Source organism: Tupaia chinensis, unplaced genomic scaffold (genome assembly GCF_000334495.1).
Source record: "Tupaia chinensis unplaced genomic scaffold, TupChi_1.0 Scaffold000346_1, whole genome shotgun sequence".
Classification (NCBI taxonomy): Eukaryota; Metazoa; Chordata; class Mammalia; order Scandentia; family Tupaiidae; genus Tupaia; species Tupaia belangeri.
In genome coordinates this window covers 1,465,336-1,485,093 of record NW_006159840.1, presented here as the reverse complement: position 1 = coordinate 1,485,093, position 19,758 = coordinate 1,465,336, and the positions used below count along the sequence as shown (strand labels likewise).

At 46.5% G+C, this 19,758-nt stretch overlaps 1 protein-coding gene across 1 annotated transcript in view; it reads right to left on the bottom strand.

Moving 5' to 3' along the window:
* Positions 1 to 247: 247 nt before the first annotated feature.
* The window catches only part of MAP3K4 (mitogen-activated protein kinase kinase kinase 4), a gene marked incomplete at its 5' end in the record, with an annotated part of 88,387 nt that continues 68,876 nt past the window's right edge, over positions 248 to 19,758 (bottom strand). The window contains 9 exon segments of the mRNA XM_027773357.1: positions 248 to 782; positions 4,616 to 4,795; positions 6,180 to 6,286; positions 7,605 to 7,727; positions 10,948 to 11,107; positions 11,973 to 12,089; positions 13,870 to 13,940; positions 15,282 to 15,473; positions 19,086 to 19,166. Of these exon segments, the coding sequence (XP_027629158.1) occupies positions 762 to 782; positions 4,616 to 4,795; positions 6,180 to 6,286; positions 7,605 to 7,727; positions 10,948 to 11,107; positions 11,973 to 12,089; positions 13,870 to 13,940; positions 15,282 to 15,473; positions 19,086 to 19,166 (1,052 nt within the window).

Genomic DNA, 19,758 nt, shown 5'->3' with positions numbered 1-19,758 from the left:
CCATATGATCATCTGAAAAGATGACGAAAGGGCATTCAACAAGACCTAATACCCATTCATGAGAACAATTCTCAGCATCCCGAGAGTAGCAGGCAGCATTCTCAAACCGAGAAAAGGCATTAATGAAAATCCTACAGCACTATACCTCGTAGTGAAAGAGTGGATCATTTCCACCCCAGATCAAAACATAGCAAGGAAACGGTATGCCACATCTTGTGTTGGCCATTAAAAGACAACAGAACTGAGATTTCCTAAAATAAACCATTTATTGAAAAAAGAACCTTTTTCTTATATTTCATTAATCAGCATTTTGCATAACAAACCTGCAGCTTGCCAACAACAAAAAGGTAAGGTTTTCACAGTCAGTGCACTCAACAAACAGGAGATTAAAAACAAGGTCTGGGACGCCTGATAACACTACAATTTCTTTTCAACCTAGAAGGTCAAAAACACTACACTGATGTCACGGTTCTCAGTCACGCAAGAACAGGGGAGACAGAGGCGATGGTCCGTGTACAGTAGTAATGGCACTTAACATGCAGCTTCTTTAACCTCGTGGACACCATCACTGGGGCCCTGTGCCACATCGACAAACGGGAGCAGCAGGAGAAGTGACACGTGTCACCTGTGCAGTCTTCGGTCTCGGAAGGTTAAGAAGGCTTACACCGCTTCTCAGCACAGTCTTTCTGTAAATATTACATACAGTAGTGATCTAAGGGATTCCCAAGTCCGTACACTACCAGGCCACAGACTGCGTAGCTTCATTCTTCATCTGTGCAAACCTGTGAAGAAGCAGGAGAGGGCTGAGCCTTGCTGATGGAGACATGCGCGTGTGCACATGCTTGGCTGGAGGCTCAAGGTCATCTCCTCTGCCGACACGTGATGAATGGTGGCTGTGCTTAGTCACCGCTCTAAGGCTCTGCCTCAAAACTGACTGCAGGGAGTTTGCGAAATGGGTATGTATACATTATACTATGCCATACTTTATACTACACCAGGTAGTATATTTTATACTGTCCTATACCATGCTGTACACTACACTGTACCATACTTTACTCTATGCTGAATACTAAGCTATACCATTGTATGCTATACTACATCATATACTATGCTATACCATACTATATACCACACTGTATACTATACTATACACTATACTGTATACCATATTGTATACTATACTATATACCATACCATACTTTATACTATGCTGAATACTCTACTATACCATGCTGTATACTATCCTATACCATTGTATGCTATACTGTATCATACACTATGCTATACCATACTATATACCACACTGTATACTATACTATACACTATACTGTATACCATATTGTATACTATACTATATACCATACCATACTTTATACTATGCTGAATACTCTACTATACATGCTGTATACTATCCTATACCATTGTATGCTATACTGTATCATACACTATGCTATACCATACTATATACCACACTGTATACTATACTATACACTATACTGTACTGTATACCATATTGTATACTATATACTATACCATACCATACTTTATACTATGCTGAATACTCTACTATACCATGCTGTATACTATCCTATACCATTGTATGCTATACTGTATCATACACTATGCTATACCATACTATATACCACACTGTATACTATACTATACACTATACTGTATACCATATTGTATACTATACTATATACTATACTATACCATACTTTATACTATGCTGAATACTATCCTATACCATGTTGTATACTATCCTATACCATTATATGTTATACTATACCATATACTATGCTATACCACACTATATACCACTGTATACTATACTATATACTATACTGTATACCATATTGTATACTATATTATATGCTATACTGTATGCCATACTTTATACTGTGTACTATACTTCATGTTGTGTACTACACTATACTACACTGTATGCTATACTATACCATATGCTATGCTATACCATACTATATACCATACTGTATACTATACTATTTACTATACTGTATACCATATTGTATATTATACTATATACTATACTGTATACCATACTTTATACTATACTGTATACCATACTTTATACTGTGTACTATACTTCATGCTGTGTACTACACTATACTACACTGTATGCTATACTATACCATATGCTATATTGCACCATACTTTACACTACACTATATACTATACTTCATACTGTATACTACACTATACTATACTGTATGCTACACAATACCATATACTATGCTATACCATACTATATACCATACTGTATACTATACTATTTACTATACTGTATACCATGTTGTATATTATACTATATACTATACTGTATATCATACTTTATACTGTGTACTATACTTCATGCTGTGTACTACACTATACTACACTGTATGCTATACTATACCATATACTATGTAGCACCATACTTTACACTATACTGTGTACTATACTTCATGCTGTGTACTACACTATACTACACTGTATGCTATACTATACCATATACTATGCTATACCATACTATATACCATACTGTATACTATTTACTATACTGTATACCATATTGTATACTATACTATATACTATACTGTATACCATACTTTATACTATGCTGTATACCATACTTTATACTGTATACTATACTTCATACTGTGTACGCTATACTACACTGTATGCTATACTATATCATATACTATGCTATACCATACTATATAGCACACTGTATACTATACTATATACTATATACCATATTCTATACTATACTATATACCATACTTTATACTGTATACTCTACTTCATACTGTGTACTACACTATACTACACTGTATGCTATACTATACCAAACACTATACTATATCATACTTTATACTATAGTGTATACTATACCATACTGTATACTATATTGTATACTATACTACACTTTATACAATGCACTTTGGGGACCAGCAGTTAGTGTAATGGCTATGTCACTGGACTCCCAAGTAGTCGACCACAGTTCACGTCCCGGACCCGGTGGCTTAAAATTCACGCCAGGCACGTGTGCGTGTGTGCCCAAGATCCTGAGAGGAGAATGGAGGAGAAGGGATTGCGGTGTGGCCATCCCCCCGGGGGGTGAGTTCTCGCTTTCTGTCTCTCTGTCTCTCTCTGTCTGTCTGGCGAGCGCACGCGCCCTATAGCAAAAACCTCTCCAGAAAAAAAAAAAAATATATATATATATACAATGTACTTTGTAACCGAGAAGACAGCAAAGCTCTGGGGGGTTATTTCTCGCTTTCTTTCTCTGTGTCTCTCTCTGTCTGTCTGGCCAGCATGCGCGCCCTATAGCAAAAACCCCTCCAGAAAAAAAAAAAAATATATATATATATACAATGTACTTTGTAACCGAGAAGACAGCATAGCTCCTCACGAGTCCCTGACACCTCTGGCACGAGTCTAGTTGTCCGCTCCTAAATCCCCCTCCCTGAGGACCTTGCTGCTCCGCTCTGTACTCGCCTTGCCCGAGCTCCTCTGTAGGGCCCTGTGGCACTCTCTGTGCTGGGGCTGCATCCTCACCCACTTCCCTCCACCTCTTCTTACCGCAACATTTCTACCTCCCAGACCTGGACCCTTACTCAATTCTCACTTGAGGTCGGCCCCAGAAAGCCGATACCCATCTGAAATTCCCATGTGGAGGTTTCAACCTCATCTACCAAAGCAGTGACCACCACTTCCCTGACAACCCCACCAGCCGCCTTCTCCATGCTGTGGAGAAACACCTGGAACCTGTGACACAGCCCAGAAAGCAGGAAGCTGCCTGGTCTTCTCCACCCCTCACCTTTCACAGCCACCATTCCTGGGTCACAGCCACTCTACCAGTTGACTACCGCTAACAGCTCACCCAGTCACCCACACCCAACCTTTAACTAGATCAGCAACTTCATGAGTAGCCTTTGGACTTGCGAGCGATCTTTCTAAAACGTGACTCGATCACGTTGTGTTTATAGTAAAACCAGACTCCTTCATGTTGCTCCACGTCCCTGCCGGCCCTGCCATCTTCCACAGCTGGGGCCCCATCAGTACCTGCCAACACAGCAGCTCCGACTGCTCGACCTTTGAGGGTGAGCCTCTCTGTGCCTCTTCATTTAGTCTCCATGCCCTGCACAGTCCCGACCTGACCAAACCCTCTCAAGCTGCTCGGGCACCTCACTCAAGAGAAAATAACGAGTAATGACCTGCCTGGATTACACGCCCTTCCGCAGTAACCCTACAATACCGCACTCCCAGCACTACCACAGCTCTGGACGTACGTCGTGAGGTGAGATCATTCCGTCTCTGCTCCCCAGGAGACGTCACACTCTCAGGAATGGATGCTACACCTCTGTCCAGTCCCACTTAAATCCCATTCCACTGTCTAGAGTGCACCTCGAACAGACCACCGAGCAGACCAAGAAGGGTACTGACAACACTTTCCAAAGAAAAACACAGTCAGAAACCTCTGACAGAGCAACAGTCAGTCCCTTTGCATTTCAGACGTGGGTCCCGTATTTTAAGCTTCCCGATTTCCTTCAGTGCCAGAGGTAAGACAACTCAAACTCTGAAACGTGAAGATTGCCACGATCTGCCAAACCTTGACAAACGGATGGTCGAGGAGCTGGCTGGCTGTCCACCGCATCTTTGGGTCACTTTCAAGGCAGTGAGAGAGGAAGTCCTTTCCTTCCGGGCTTAATCTTTCAGGGATTGGTGGCTTATGTCCCATTCCCACTTTATACATAATCTGAAAGTTGTGTTCATACTCATGCCAAGGCCTCTAAAAATACAGAAAAAAGTTAGATTTTAATGTTTCATGGCCATAAATTTAGGATTAAAATGCTCCGTCTCTTTCTAGGCATCACAAAATTAAATATATTAATTTGAAAACTTTACTTAAAGGGCCAGAGAATCATTATTTTGGGCTTCCAGGTTATAAGGTCCCTGTCACAAATACTCGATTCTCCCCAAGTAGCACAGCAGCTGTTGTGGTTTAGAGAATGGTTTGTCCCCCATAGGTTCGTATTTTGGGCTTTGGTCCCAGTGTCAAGGCTGGGAGGTGGCTGAGACCATTAACTGTTGAGGTCTAGGTTGGTGACTGGCATCACTCTCATAAATGGATTAACAATGTCTCACAAACCCTGTGAGTGCCAGCTTTCGTAAGGAAAGATCAGTCGTTCCAGAAACAGGTTTTCATAAAAGGAAGGTGGCTGTCTGTAGGTCTCTCTCTGCATGCACCCATCACCTCTTCTTCTGGCGACCGAGTTGTGATGCTGTGCCATGCTTTTGGACTTCCCAGAACCGTGAGTCAAATAAACCTCTATTCTTTAGAAATCTGCCAGACTCAGGTATTTCTATAAACAACACAATAAAGGACTAAGACAGCACGTATAAACAAGATGTAAATTAAATGAATGGGTGTGACTGCGTTACTTATAAAAAGAGGTGGCTGGATTCCCAGACGGCTGGTTACACGGTTCAAGTCCCAGACCCAGAAGGCTGAAAAATGATAGGTTCATGTGCATGTGTGCCCAAAGTCCCAGGAGAAGGAAGGAGAAGGGACTGCAGCATGTTCAGCCCCCCGGAAGATATTTTCCCTCCTTCTCTCCTGCTCTGTTTCTTTCTGGCAAGCACACAGGCCCTACACCAAATTTAAAATAAATTAATGGAAAATAAAATATAAAAATTAAAATTATTCATAAAAGTTCTCTCTTTGGCTTATATCTTTTAAGAGAGAATTTTGCCATAGGGCATGTATGCTCACCAGAGACACCACGTGAGAGAAGGAAAGTGAAAGATCACCCCCTAGGGGGACTGGCTACGTCACAAGCTTCTCTTCCCCATGGGATTTTGGGCATGTGCACACACACGCCCGGCGTGAGTTTCAAGCTGCCAGGTCTGATGCTCAAGCCGCTGTCAGCCATGTGGGAGTCTAGTAGTTAATCACAGCTCCATGTGCTGGCCCCTCTCTGGCTTTTATCTTCTAAGTATTTATTCCTAGCTGCCATTTGTCTTAACTGTATTGTATCACTTAATAGGTCCCTTTTTTACCTCTAACCAAATTCTTGGAACCATGCCCACAGTACTTATAATGAAGCATAAAACTGCCCTGTCAATGCGCAGTGCCCACTGAAGTTCCTCCTGCACCGGTGGATCCTCCTCACCTTGCCAGTCACCATCTCAATGACGACACAGCCCAGGCTCCAGATGTCAGCTGCACGCCCGTGGCCTTCTCCTTTAGCGCGAGTGATGACCTCAGGTGCCATGTATGCTTTAAAAGTCACAGACACCGTGATAGTAAGGGGTTATAAACACAGCACCATGTAGTAAAATAAACAAGCAAAAATATAATATTGTATAGTGTGCTAGGTTATGCAAAAGGAAATACTGAAAACTTGGCAGTGGCCATTTCAAATCAACCTGTCGAATGGACCTTTTAGAGGCTGAATTCTTTTATTTATTTTTCATAGTTGCAGAGAGAAAGAGAAATCACTCCCCAGAGGAGATGACCACACTGCAATCCCTCCTACATTCTCATCTTGAGATCTGGGGCATCCGTGTGCACATGCACGGCATGCTTTTCTTTTCATTTTTTTAGAGGTTTAGGCCTTAGGTTCGTGCACTTGCTGGATAGAGAGGGTCAGAGACAGTGAGAAGAAAAGTGAGAAATCACCCCCTGGGGAGATGGCCATGTCACTGTCCCTTCTCCACACGCATGCACATGTGCCCAGTGTGATTTTCAAGCCACTGGGTCCAGGATTCAAACTGTGGTCAGCCATGTGGGAGTCCAACAACATAACTGCTATGCCATTTGCTGGCCTTGTACAGCATGTTTTTCAAACTGCCAGGTTTGGGACTTGAATGTGTAGTCAGTCATGTGGGATCCAGCTGCCTTAACCACCATGCCACCTACTATTATTGAATTCTCTTTTATAATTTTGAATATGCAATTTTTCAAATTCTGTTTACAGTGAAAAAAGAATTTTTTTTTTTTGGAGAGGTTTTTGCTATAGGGCGCGTGCGCTCGCCAGACAGAGAGAGACAGAGAGACAAAAAGCGAGAAATCCCCCCCCAGGGGGGATGGTCACGCTGCAATCCCTTCTCCTCCATTCTCCTCTCGGGATCTTGGGCACGCACGCACATGCGCCGGACGTGAGTTTAAGCCACTGGGTCCAGGACGCAAGCCGTAGTCGACTACGTGGGAGTCCAGCGACATAGCCATTACGCTAACTGCTGGTTCCCGAAAAAAGAAAGTTTAACCTGCAAAGGGAGATGCAAAACTTTTTGATACTAAATGATCAAAATAATTAACATTTACCTAAACTTCATTCTGACTCTAATAGTTTTAATAAAATGAATGCAAATAGAAAAACAGTTTTCTGGGAAGGAAAAGAGAACTGCCTTCCTTTCCTCCGTGGACTTTGAAGAAGCACTTCATTTAACCAGTCTGCCAATTGCTCAGGAGGGCGAGGGAGCTGTCCTTTTCAGGACTGGACACCTCAGCCCACTGATGAAGCAGGAGAAGGCACAGCCCAGGTGCTGGCACACTGGTGAGTCAGCGTGCCGACTCGCCGTCACCCTGGCCCTACCTGCTGTCCCCAGCGTGCTGTTCACCTCGCCAGGCATGGTCTGTGCGTTGTTTTTAAGCTTTACTGAGCATCCGAAATCTCCCAGTTTAATCAGTCCAGACGAGGTAAGGAAGATATTGGCACCTAACAAGAAACAGTCAAGAAACAGACTCTGAAACAATGTAAGTTCACATGGTGATCTTAACTACCAGGAACTATTCACAAACAGAATAACGTAAAAGTCCCAAAACTTTAATTACAATGTGCAATTACAGAACTATTTGTGAGCTTTATTCAAAAATGTTAATTACACAAACCTAAGAAATTTTAACATCAGTGAAGACAACTTTTACCAACAAATTCTGAACTGAAATACATGCATACAGTTTAACATTAAGAACCCAAATTGGACCAGCAGATGGTGCGATGGTTATGTTGGACTCCTACACGGCCGACCACGGTTTTGAGCCCCGGACTTGGTGGCTTGAAACTCACACTGGGTGCATGTGTGTGCGTGCTTAAGATCCTAAGAGGAGAATAGAGGAGACAGGATTGTAGTGTGACCATCCCCCTGTGTGTGTGGGGGTGATTTCTCACTTTCCATCTCTCTGGAGACCACACATGCCCTGTAAGCAAAAATCTCTTTTAACAACAACAAAAAAAAAGCAACAAACAAACAAACCCCAAAAACATAAAGAAGTTGTATATAAAATACAAATGCTGGTGGTGCCCTCCCTGAAAACTAGAGCTGTATGCAACAAGCAGGTCTCACCCACTGGAAGTGACACGGAGACAAGGACTGGCACACAGAGACCATGACAGCTGTGGCTGAGGCCACCTTTGGATTTTAGACTCTGGCAGGACAACAATTTTCTACAGTTTTCAAATATTTCTATTAGCAACACATAAGCCTAACTTGTACTCCAGTTAAGAATCTGAGGCTACTGCTCATCTTTCAAGGCATCTTGGCCTCTTGCTACAGGGCACAAGGTACTATCGCTCCAACTGCCCCCACTGGTATCCTACGATACCTCCTTCAAAAGCAACGCAGAGCCACTAGCACTGAACGAATAGCCCTGCAACGAGCTGGCATTTAACAGTTAATCCTCAAAGTGCGAGGACTCCCCACGCTAATGTCCCCATGACGGACCACACAGGGTAACTACATATTCTGGAACTATTTCCCATCTGTGCATTCCTGGCCAGGCTGAACAATAAAGATAAAGCATTTGCAAAGGATACCAGTGAGCTGCCTTGGTTCAAAGACTCTGAGGGACTCTCTTTCTGCCCTGGATACATGAAGACACCACTCTGCATCAGTGGATGGAGCGGAGCATGAGTAGACGACAGAGCGAATGGAAACGGGCAACACCACAGCCTAATAAAGAGTCAATGTAAGCCACTGCCCAGAACGACCCAGACGGAGAGTAATGTGGCAGACGGGCAGGCAGCCAGCAAGACGCATGTGTGGGTGACTCGGGGCGAGCCGCAGCACAGAGCATGGGCATGTCTCACTCCCAGGTCAACACAGACTCTGGTGTGATCAGGAAGAGCCCCCAGATGGGGTCAGGTCCTCCTGAGAAGTCAGGCCGGATCCTGAGGGAATGCGTGTGTTTAACCTCAGACTATGCAACCAAAGGGAACTCCTCAGTCTAGGGTCAGTCAGAGTCAAAAATACTTCTCTGCTGTAATTATCCATGAGACTCCCAAACAGAGGTCAGAGCTGGTGTGGCTACGGCGAATGCCACAGGAACAGCTCTGAGACAGAAGCTAGACGGCCACTCCCCTCATGCCAGAAGAGCAAAGCACTTTGAATCAACAGACACGGTTAGACAGTCTCATTTAGAGGTTGGCGGAAATGAGCCCCTGTGGTCTCCAAACGCAGGGCTGCACACTGACTCAGTGCCCCCATCTGCAGGGATGTGTTCTAAGACCCCAGTGGGCCTCACACTACAGAAGGTGTCAAAATTTATACATGAGAAGACTGTAAAAAGACTGTGGGAAAACAGAATTAAAGTATGAGTTTACTTTGGCTCAAACAAATTCTAAATCCACCCACCATATTTTCCTAAGTTACCCATGAACTTTTCAAGATGCCGTATGTGTCTTCTATACATATATACCTATGATAAGGTTTAATTTATAACTTAGGCAAACTATGAGATTAGCAACAATAACCAGTAGTAAAACAGAATTACAATAACATAGCGTCCTAATTTTATAGATAATGGTTTCTTTCTCTCTCTCTCTGTTTTTTTTGGAGAGGATTTTGCATGTGCTCATCAGAAAGACAGAGAGAAAGAAAGCGAGAAATCACCCCCAAGGGGGATGGCCACGCCGCAATCCCTTCTCCATTCTCCTCTCAGGATCCTGAGTACACATGCACACGTGCTCGGCATGAGTTTAAGCCACTGGGTCGGGGACTCGAACCACAGTCGAGTACATGGGAGGTTCTAAGACCCCAGTGGGCCTCACACTACAGAAGGTGTCAAAATTTATACATGAGAAGACTGTAAAAAGACTGTGGGAAAACAGAATTAAAGTATGAGTTTACTTTGGCTCAAACAAATTCTAAATCCACCCACCATATTTTCCTAAGTTACCCATGAACTTTTCAAGATGCCGTATGTGTCTTCTATACATATATACCTATGATAAGGTTTAATTTATAACTTAGGCAAACTATGAGATTAGCAACAATAACCAGTAGTAAAACAGAATTACAATAACATAGCGTCCTAATTTTATAGATAATGGTTTCTTTCTCTCTCTCTCTGTTTTTTTTGGAGAGGATTTTGCATGTGCTCATCAGAAAGACAGAGAGAAAGAAAGCGAGAAATCACCCCCAAGGGGGATGGCCACGCCGCAATCCCTTCTCCATTCTCCTCTCAGGATCCTGAGTACACATGCACACGTGCTCGGCATGAGTTTAAGCCACTGGGTCGGGGACTCGAACCACAGTCGAGTACATGGGAGTCCAGTGACATAGCCATTATACCATCTGTGGCTTCCGGATGTGGTTTCTTTCTCAGAGAATTTTAGTGCACTGTACCGCGGGCCACTGAAACTGTACAAAGTAAAACCACAGATGGGGGGATGACTATCCCAATTGCTTTCATTGCCAATGTCTAGTTAAGTACACGGGATATGCTGATCTCATGACAGTGACAAACTCTATTTCAGGGAAGCAGATTTCTCTAGAAGCTTTCCTGGACTGAAGCACAGAATGGACTTCCCAGCTTAGGGACAGACACAGGGTCTGCACTGCTCCTTAGCCCAGGCCTTCTGGAAGCACAGTCAAGGTCCAGGTATTTCTAGCTAGAGAAATGCTCTGCGGGAAGCTCCTACTGTGCGCATGGCTTACCTTTAATGTCGCGGTGCACTATACCGTGCTCATGCAGGACGTTGATGGCCACGGTGATCTGCTTGGAGTACAGCCTGATGACGTGCTCCTGGAGCCCCAGCCGTGACACCTCCTCCAGCGTGCCCTCGTCGCAGTACTCCATGAAGATGTACATTTCCTCCTGGAGGGACAAAGCGCAGCCCGGCATTTGTGGTTTTCCTAACGTGCCCATCAGGAGAAAAGCCTTGAAAACTCCACAGGTCACGCCCCGGAGGACGCCTCTTTCTAAGAGTGCACTATGCTTCCATCCTGACTACTGAGGGTGTCTTCAAGCTGTCATCTCTAACTCTTCTGCCAAGTGGGGCCTGCCTCCTGTCTGGAATTGTTCAACTCGGGGAAAGAATGTCTCCTCCCGGTCATGGGATCGAGTTCCTTAATCCTCCAAAATTAAGTCTGCTATAGAATCTCAGACAGGGACCAACAGCGTGGTCCCTATAAATATAGTATTAAGTACTGAAACACATCCTGTTCGAACACGATTTGTGAAAACATTAAGAACGACTGGTACTCTACGTCCCCCGGAAGCTCATGCTCTGTACCAAAACGTTCCAAGTTATCTTCATTCCCTCAATGAGTTTATTTCTAAAAGTGAGGAGGGAAATAGATTTCAGCTTTCAGATGGTTTCTTAATTACGTATGAAAGAAAACTCAGTGTTATGTAACAGTATCCTCAACAGTGGTTCAGCCAAAACAAAAGAGGGGGGTCACAAGACGCTGCGTCAGGGCCTTTGGAAGAACCTTCTGACTGGCAGGACGGTTTCAGTGCTTTCTGACGTCGGGTGAACGGCTACAGTCTACAACTTACATGTCAGGAAGGACTCCTCTAGTCAGAGAGAAGGCAGAAATGATGTAACGCATGGAGATTTCCTGAGAATTAGGCAAAGTTACTGTGCTCTGAAATGAGAAGACCTGTGATGTAGGACAGGACTCCATGTGACACCCTCACTGATTGCTCACGCAGGACAGTGGGATTAAAGTCAGCTTACTCTGTGAAGTTCCACCCCAAAATACCGAACCAGATTGGGGTGTTTGATGCCTTCGAATATCTTCAACTCGTCTGCAGTTTCCTTGATAGTTTTATGGTCGTTAGGTTGAAACCGAATCTGTAAAGGAAAATTGCTGATTACTGCTAACTTCGTGGCAGAGCAGAAACGGGACTGCTTTCAATGGGGAGGGCGGCGAGGCTGCCTCCTGACTTTCCCATCACCCTGACCCACAGCGATGGTTAGCACTTCCTGGCGTGACTTCCAGAATTTTCTTTCTTTCTGGTTCCAGGTGAATTGAAAACGCCTGCTTTTGAATATCTGGTGAGATGAAGGCTAATAGGATCATTGTCCCAACTGCAAACTGAAATACCGAGAATATCAGACACTTAATAAGCGCTCTGATGTTTAGGTTCTGCGTTAGATAAAAAGACAGGATAGGATTCCAACTTTACAAGTTTAAAACCCTGGGGTCAAATGGCGGTGCAGAAGTAAACACAGTGCTCCTAAAGGCTAACCTACCCACACAAGGAGGTCCCAGGTTCGCGTCAGAGACCTCTGTGAGTATACAGGGCATATGTGTGGCCCGGGACCTGGGTCTTGCAGGGCTAGGAGTGGCCTACAGCATCAGGACCTCCTGGGGATGCCAGCTGGCTACCTCTCCTCTCTCTTTTTCTCTCATTCAAGGAATAAATAAATAAACTTAAAACAAAATAGTGTATAACTTCTTTAGACTTCACAGGCAAGTGACATTAAGCTTCAATGCCTGGCTTATCTCGCTCGGCACAGGGCCCTCCAGATTCATCTCTGTGTCACAGAAGTGATTATGGTTGGGGCCAGCAGATGGCATACTTGTTAGGTCGCTGGACTCCCGCATGGCTGACCACAGTTCATGTCTCAGTCTCGTTGGCTTAAAACTCATGCTGGGTGCGTGCACATGCGTGCCCAAGATCCCAGCAGAAGAATGGAGAAGAAGGAACTGCAATGTGGCCATCCCCCCCACCAGAGGGGGGGTGTGATTTCTCATTTTACTTCTCACTGTCTCTGTCGTTCTCTCCAGTGAGAACATGCACCCTATGGCAAAAAATCTAAAAAAGAAAGTGACAAAAACATGCCAGGTGCATGTATACCCAAGATCCTGCAGGAGATGGCAAAGAAGACTGTAGCTTGGCCACCACCCACAGGGTGCTTTTTCATTTCCCCTCTCCCTCTTCCCTGTCTCTATCTCTCATAAGCACATGTGCCCTACTGCTAACAAGCAAGCAAATAAATGCATAAACTAGAGAAAGGAGAAGAAAAAAATAGTTTATAACGAAGTTGAAGCAAGCACTAAAGAGGACAAGTAAGCACCGGGCCGCACTAAGAAAACAGCCAACCAGCGTAAGGAGTGGCCCATCCCATGGCTGAGGAGCAGGATGACCAGCATGTCCCCTGCCTGCACCCCACTCCTCCTCCACCTCCTGTCACACCAGACACTCCCCAAATGGCAACAGTTTTGCTTTCCCACTGGGCCTGTCTGTGGGCCTCCCTTGCTCTCCTCCTTTCCTTCCAGCGGGTAGAAATGCTACTCATCTCTCGAGCTCATCACAGCCCTCCTCTGCACCTTCTCGGAGCGTCCCTCCGGCTCCCTGTGTGGCACGTCTTGTAACTGGGCTGTGTTAGGATTACTCGCCTTCCTGGCCTCCCCATCCTCCCTGGAACCGCAAACAGCTGCACTTTCCATGGACGCTACCTTAGTGCGCGGCCTGGCTGGCCCCGATGGGCTAAACGCTAAAAAGCAGGCCTCGGGCCGAGAGGACGCACTGTGCAGAGCACCGACGCCACACCCGGGCCTGTCCTCGCCGACTCTATCACCCAGAGGTGTTGAGCAGAGCAGCCCGCAGTGAGCCGGAGGACTCACCTCCTTCATAGCCATCAGCTCCCCGGTGTCGACGCTGATGCAGGTGTAGACCTTCCCGTACTGCCCCTCTCCTGGAACGATACAAAGCGGCTGTTGTAGTCACTGCGGGGAGTCTACACGTTCACATTTACGGCCATACTGTCAGTTACCCTGACACACTCACACACCTACGCCCGCGTCTACCACGCAGGCTACTCTGGGCCCAGGGAGCTTGGAAAGCGGCCTAGAAGCAAAATCCTAAGCGATGCTGTCAGTACGTCTGCTCTGTAAACTTCTTCAACGGAGAGTGAGGAGGCACGAGGGCGCATGCGAGGCAGTTCCGGGCACACATCTGCACCCTCACGCCGTTGGAGGGGCCTGAGCTGGGGCGGAGGCATGGTTTCTAGGGAGTGGCCCGCATCTAGCCTCGTGCTGGCTGGCCTAGAGTGTGAGGAAGCAGGGAGCTCCTGACACACCTCCGACATCAGGCTGAGGGGCATGCGGCTGACGAGGCTGACGTCGGCATTACTAAAACGGGTAAGGTACTCGAATGCTCAGGGCTTTTGCCTAGTCGGTTGTTCTCTAAAGACCCTCCAGTATCCTGAGGCCAGAGCCCTTCCTGGGCCAGCTGTGTCTGCCTCTTCGGCCAAAACGCTTGGCAGCTCAACGCGCTGGCAGGGAGAGGGGTCGGAGACATTGCCAGGCTCCATCCCTCTTGCCACCCACCACTACCTATTTTACAAGAAACGGTTCCACCTGGAAGTCAGTTCACTGGGCAGTTTAGAAAAGACCACAGCCCTGTCCCTGTATGTATCCAGGCTCTCTTCAAATAAGATTCTTGTGGGAATAAGAAAATAGAACAAGCAGGGAAAACTTCAGTAGCTCTCCACTGGCGACTCCTGGAGTTACCAGACAAAACTATATATATATTTTTTTTTTTAGAGATTTTCACTACAGGGCATGTGCGCTCGCCAGACAGAGAGAGACAGAGAGACAGAAAGCAAGAAATCACCCCCCAGGGGGGGGTGGTCACGCCGCAATCCCTTCTCCTCCATTCTCCTCTCGGGATCTTGGGCACGCATGCACACGCGCCCAGCGTGAGTTTTAAGCCACCAGGTCCGGGACACGAACCGCGGTTGACTACATGGGAGTCCAGCGACATAGCCATTACGCTAACTGCAGGTTCCCACCAGACAAAACTATTTTAATGAGCACTTTAACGATCTCTTTCTAAAATATCATCTTGTATTGCTCCTAGAACATGTTTTATAAACAAGAGAAACAGAGTCCTCTGCAAAAAGATAAGATACATATTTGCCATTTTTATAAGAAAAAAGGACCACCTATATACGCTTAACCTCCGGACATGGCACTACTGTGGTTTCTAGCAGTGCCAGCGGAGGAGCCTCAGGCCCGATCCTTGGTCTCCTTACCGATTTTGTTTCCTCTTTGCCACTTGAAGGTCACCTTCCTCAAGCCAACGTGCATAACATTATCATAGGATTTAGGGGTGTCACAAACTTGACCAATGATATTCTTTCTCCTCATTTCTCGATACCGCTTTTCTTCAAATAATCGGACCGACTTCTGGATGGCTTCTATGGGTCCTTGTTTAGAAGCGGTATCTGCAGAGAGAACCCACACGCTCATTAGTCCCCATCACTGTCAATTTCTAGCAAACAACAGAAGCAGCGAGACACTCATCAACGCTCCACTCTGGCCAGCCTTACCATTACCTGCTTGGTACACAGCACGGAGTCCACACCCTCCAAAGCTACAGCCCACACAGTACTCAGAAAACCATAGGCTATTAATACTTGGACAAAAACGATTTCCTCTCCCGGGAACCAGCAGTTAGCGTAATGGCTATGTCGCTGGACTCCCACGTAGTCGACCGCGGTTCGTGTCCCGGACCCGGTGGCTTAAAACTCACGCCGGGCGCGTGTGCGTGCGTGCCCAAGATCCCGAGAGGAGAATGGAGGAGAAGGGATTGCGGTGTGACCATCCCCCCTGGGGGGTGATTTCTCGCTTTCTGTCTCTATGTCTCTCTCTGTCTGTCTGGCGAGCGCACGCACCCTACAGTGAAAATCTCTAAAAAAAAAAAAAAAAACGATTTCCTCTCCCAAGACCTCTGGTTAGCCCGCTGCACGCTCTAGCCTGCCCCGAGCTTCTCTTCTCTTGGGCCCTGGTTTGCCAGAATTAGCTTACCAAATCACAAAATCTTATCGTGTGACAAACCCACCCCTTCATACGGGAGAACCTGAACGCAGTTTATCCTTCTGGGTCTCCTTTTCTTCTCCTCACATCCCAGACCAGCCAAGCAGGAGGCCTGTCACGGAAGACGCTGAACCTTTCTGTCCCCCTCACTCTGTACACACTCCCCCTGCCTGCAGCATCTTCTCAGCACAGTCCCTGGTGAGCAAATCTGACCCGGTGCAGCTGAAAGGCCATGCCTCATCTAGGACGCCCTCTCTGCCAAGAAGGGAATGCAGTTCTTTCTCCCTTTTCTAGGAAGAGTACGGAGTACGGGTTTTAGAATCAGAATTTAGAATCAGAATGTCAAACTGCAGCCTCACCATTCTCTAGGTGTCTGACAACAGGCCAGGTAATCTGACATCTTTATACAATAAATACCTGGCCTGTGAACTGGAAACCACCTAACTCACAGGGCTCAGGGGTTGTTAATGAGACGGTGCACATACAAGTGTGGCCCAATGTCTAAAACACAAGTGCACTACGAATATGAGCTGCTCTTCCTTATTTCCCATGAAGCGTGATGCTTCCACTTCTCCCACTGGTGTCATGGCTAACAACACGAAGTACCTTCCATACATACAGCACTGATTACGTTCGCTAACAGTTGACAGCTCGTTTTCGGGTCACGACGCGTACCTGGAAAACCAGAGTTTTCTGCATCTCTATGACAGCCCTTCTCTTACCGTAGCCTGACTGGCTATCTCAGTGCCCAAACTTTCTGGCCAGCAAAGAGATCCTAAAGACCAGGATGACAGCCAGGTTAATGCGAGCAAACAGACTCCCCCACCACAGTGTTCTGGCCGTGTTTCTTACGACCACCGTTTCTTTGGTGCATGTGCCCTGAGGGGTTCCCTTTCTCTCACTACAGCACGTGGGAAGTCTACTCGGCACTGGGCACGACAGCAACAGCCGAGAGGCCGTGGACCTCACACACCAGTGTTAAACATTTCTGGGAAAGGTTTGCTTTGTTTTGTTTTGTCTTAAACAGTAAGACTGTCTTAGGATTTTCTGGTCTATAATACGTCAATGTGAGCTGAACCTCTCCCAAGAGGAACACAATTGCGAGTGTTCCCAAGTCTATCTCACCACGATGTATTTGTTTTCAAAGCACAGCAAAGACCTGGTATCGGGGGAATTGCTAGCTACGTGTCAGCCACTGATGAGATCATCTTCCTGTCACCAGGCTCAACCTAGGAAATCTCTCCCTCCCAAACCCTTGACATAAGGTCTGTCACCAGGCCTTTCTAGCTGCCGGTCGCTTTTTAAAAACCCACTTCGGTCCCATCTATTACTGTTACTGAGTTACCCCCTGGTGTGGACCTCACCTCCCCACCTCCTCCCAGCGCAAGCTAGCAGGCTACTCAAGGGCCCTGCTTATCTCCACCTCCACCCCAAACATATCAGGGCCTCTTGGGGCTGCCCACCCCTTCTGGGTAAGGCCTTGGTTACATAACCAGGCACGAAAGACTGCCCATGACCTGACCCCACCTTGCGCTCCGTCTCACTTGCATGTACACCCACAACAGCCAGGACAGCCGCACTGGTCTGTGCTGTAGTCACTGGGCCTCCCAGTGTGTGAACGCCTGGACTTCTTGGCGTCCTGCAGTCTGTCTTCCTCCCAGGCCCAGCACAGGCTCCGCCCTCTGTGGGTGATGCCCAGACTGTCTGAGCCTGGAGACACGCATCTCCAGGGGTGGTACATGGGGAGAGCACGGACTCGGGACTGAGGAGGACTCCTGGTCTCAGTGTGCCATTCACCATTTATCACCTGGCTCCACCTGCATGGCCTCTCAGAAACTGTCTTGTCATTTATGAGGAGCAAGCAAGCTCTACACTGCCTATTGTTCACGACTGTGGTGAAAACATACAAGGGCATTCTGCAGCTCATCCAGGGCTAGCCAGTCACTTTATTTATTCTTTGAATATTTTTTAAGAACTATTTAATTCTGGGACCAGAAGTTAGTGTAATGGCTATGTCACTGGATTCCCATGTAGTTGACTGTGGTTCGAGTCCTGGACCCGGCGGCTTAAACTCATGCTGGGAGTATGTGCGTGCATGCCCAAGATCCCGAGAGAAGAATGGAGAAGTGACTGTGGCGTGGTCATTGCCCCTGGGGGGTGATTTCTCACTTTCTGTCTCTCTGTCTCCCTCTGTCTTTCTGGCAAGTACACATGCCCTACATAAAAAACCTCTCAAAAAAAAGAACTATTTCATTTTATTTATTATTATTTTTAAAATTTTCCTATAGGGCAAATGTGCTAATGAGAGAAAGAGAGAGAGGCAAAGTGAGAAAGCAAGCCACCAGGTCTGGGACTCGAATCACAGTCAGCCACGAGGGAGACCAGTGCCTTAACCACCATATTACCTGCTGGTCCCTATTCTTTCAATACCGATTCATGACTTATTTCATTAGATCTCTCCTTCAACTTCTCAGCATAATAGCTATTTCACATTATATCCCTACCTTGCACAAAGAATTATGCTAAGCTGCTTTAAGACTATGGATATGGGGCTAGCACGTGGTGTGGTGGTAAAGGCACTGGATCCGACATGGCATACTCTGCAGTTTGAGTCCCAGACCAGGCATTCTGAAAAACATGCTGGGCACAAGTGTGTGCATGCCTAAACTCCCAAGAGGAGAATGGAGAAGGGACTGCAGTGTGGCCATTCCCCTTAGGGGATGAGTTCTCGCTCTCTCTCTTTCTCTCTCTCTCTGAGCAGTGTACATGCCCTATGGAAAAAAAAAGTCTTTAAAAATCAAGATGAAGAAAACACACTGCTGATCAAAAGGACCTCCTCATTTGTTGTAAGCAGCAGGAAATGTTCACGCACAGCACGTATGGCAAAGTGGCATCGCAGGTATAAAGGGGATCACCGGGCACACAAGGTGAAGGTCCAGCAGTCACGAGCTAAAGCCAGTTCCGACGAGAATGCTGCTCGCCGTGTGCCTGACAGCTCAGAGTCCAGCGTTCTCTCTTACCTTTGGTCTGGCTGATAAGAGTCCGAAGTTCCCAACTTCTCCGCGCCGACCCGCCTGAGTCACCTCTCGGATATGCTGGCTCTACGGAGAGTATGTTTTCATACAAATTAAGATTTATGACATAAATAGACTTATGTAAGAGCAAGACTGCCGGCGCCAGCACGTAGCATGGTGGTTAAGGCACTACATCCTCACGTGGTCGAAAACAGTTCGAGTCCTGAACCTGATGGCTTAAACATCACACCAGGCGCATCTGTGTGTGTGTCCAGAATCCCAAGTGGAGAATGAAGGGACTGAAGCGTGGCCATCTTCCCTGGGGGCGATCTCTCACTTTCCCTCTCTCTCTATCAGGCAAGAGCATGCACCCCATGGCAAAAACCTTAACAAAATGAAAATAAGGAGCAAGTCGCAGTGATGAATGGCGAGGGTTACGCCAGCCTTTCCTTCTGGTGACTCATTTCTAACGTGTTCAACGTGGGTCTGAGAAGCGTCTCCACAGTCGGTTCCAGAAAACAGCACCAAACTGACAGCTTATTGGGGCTGGGAGGCTTTCTCTCCATTTGACTTTCCACGGCCAACAGATGTTAGAATGGGGACATGAACTGGCTTCCTTGGACCCCACTCGGGAGCTTTCCCTGCTACAAGAGGAGGCTCCTGGGCAGACTCCCAAGGG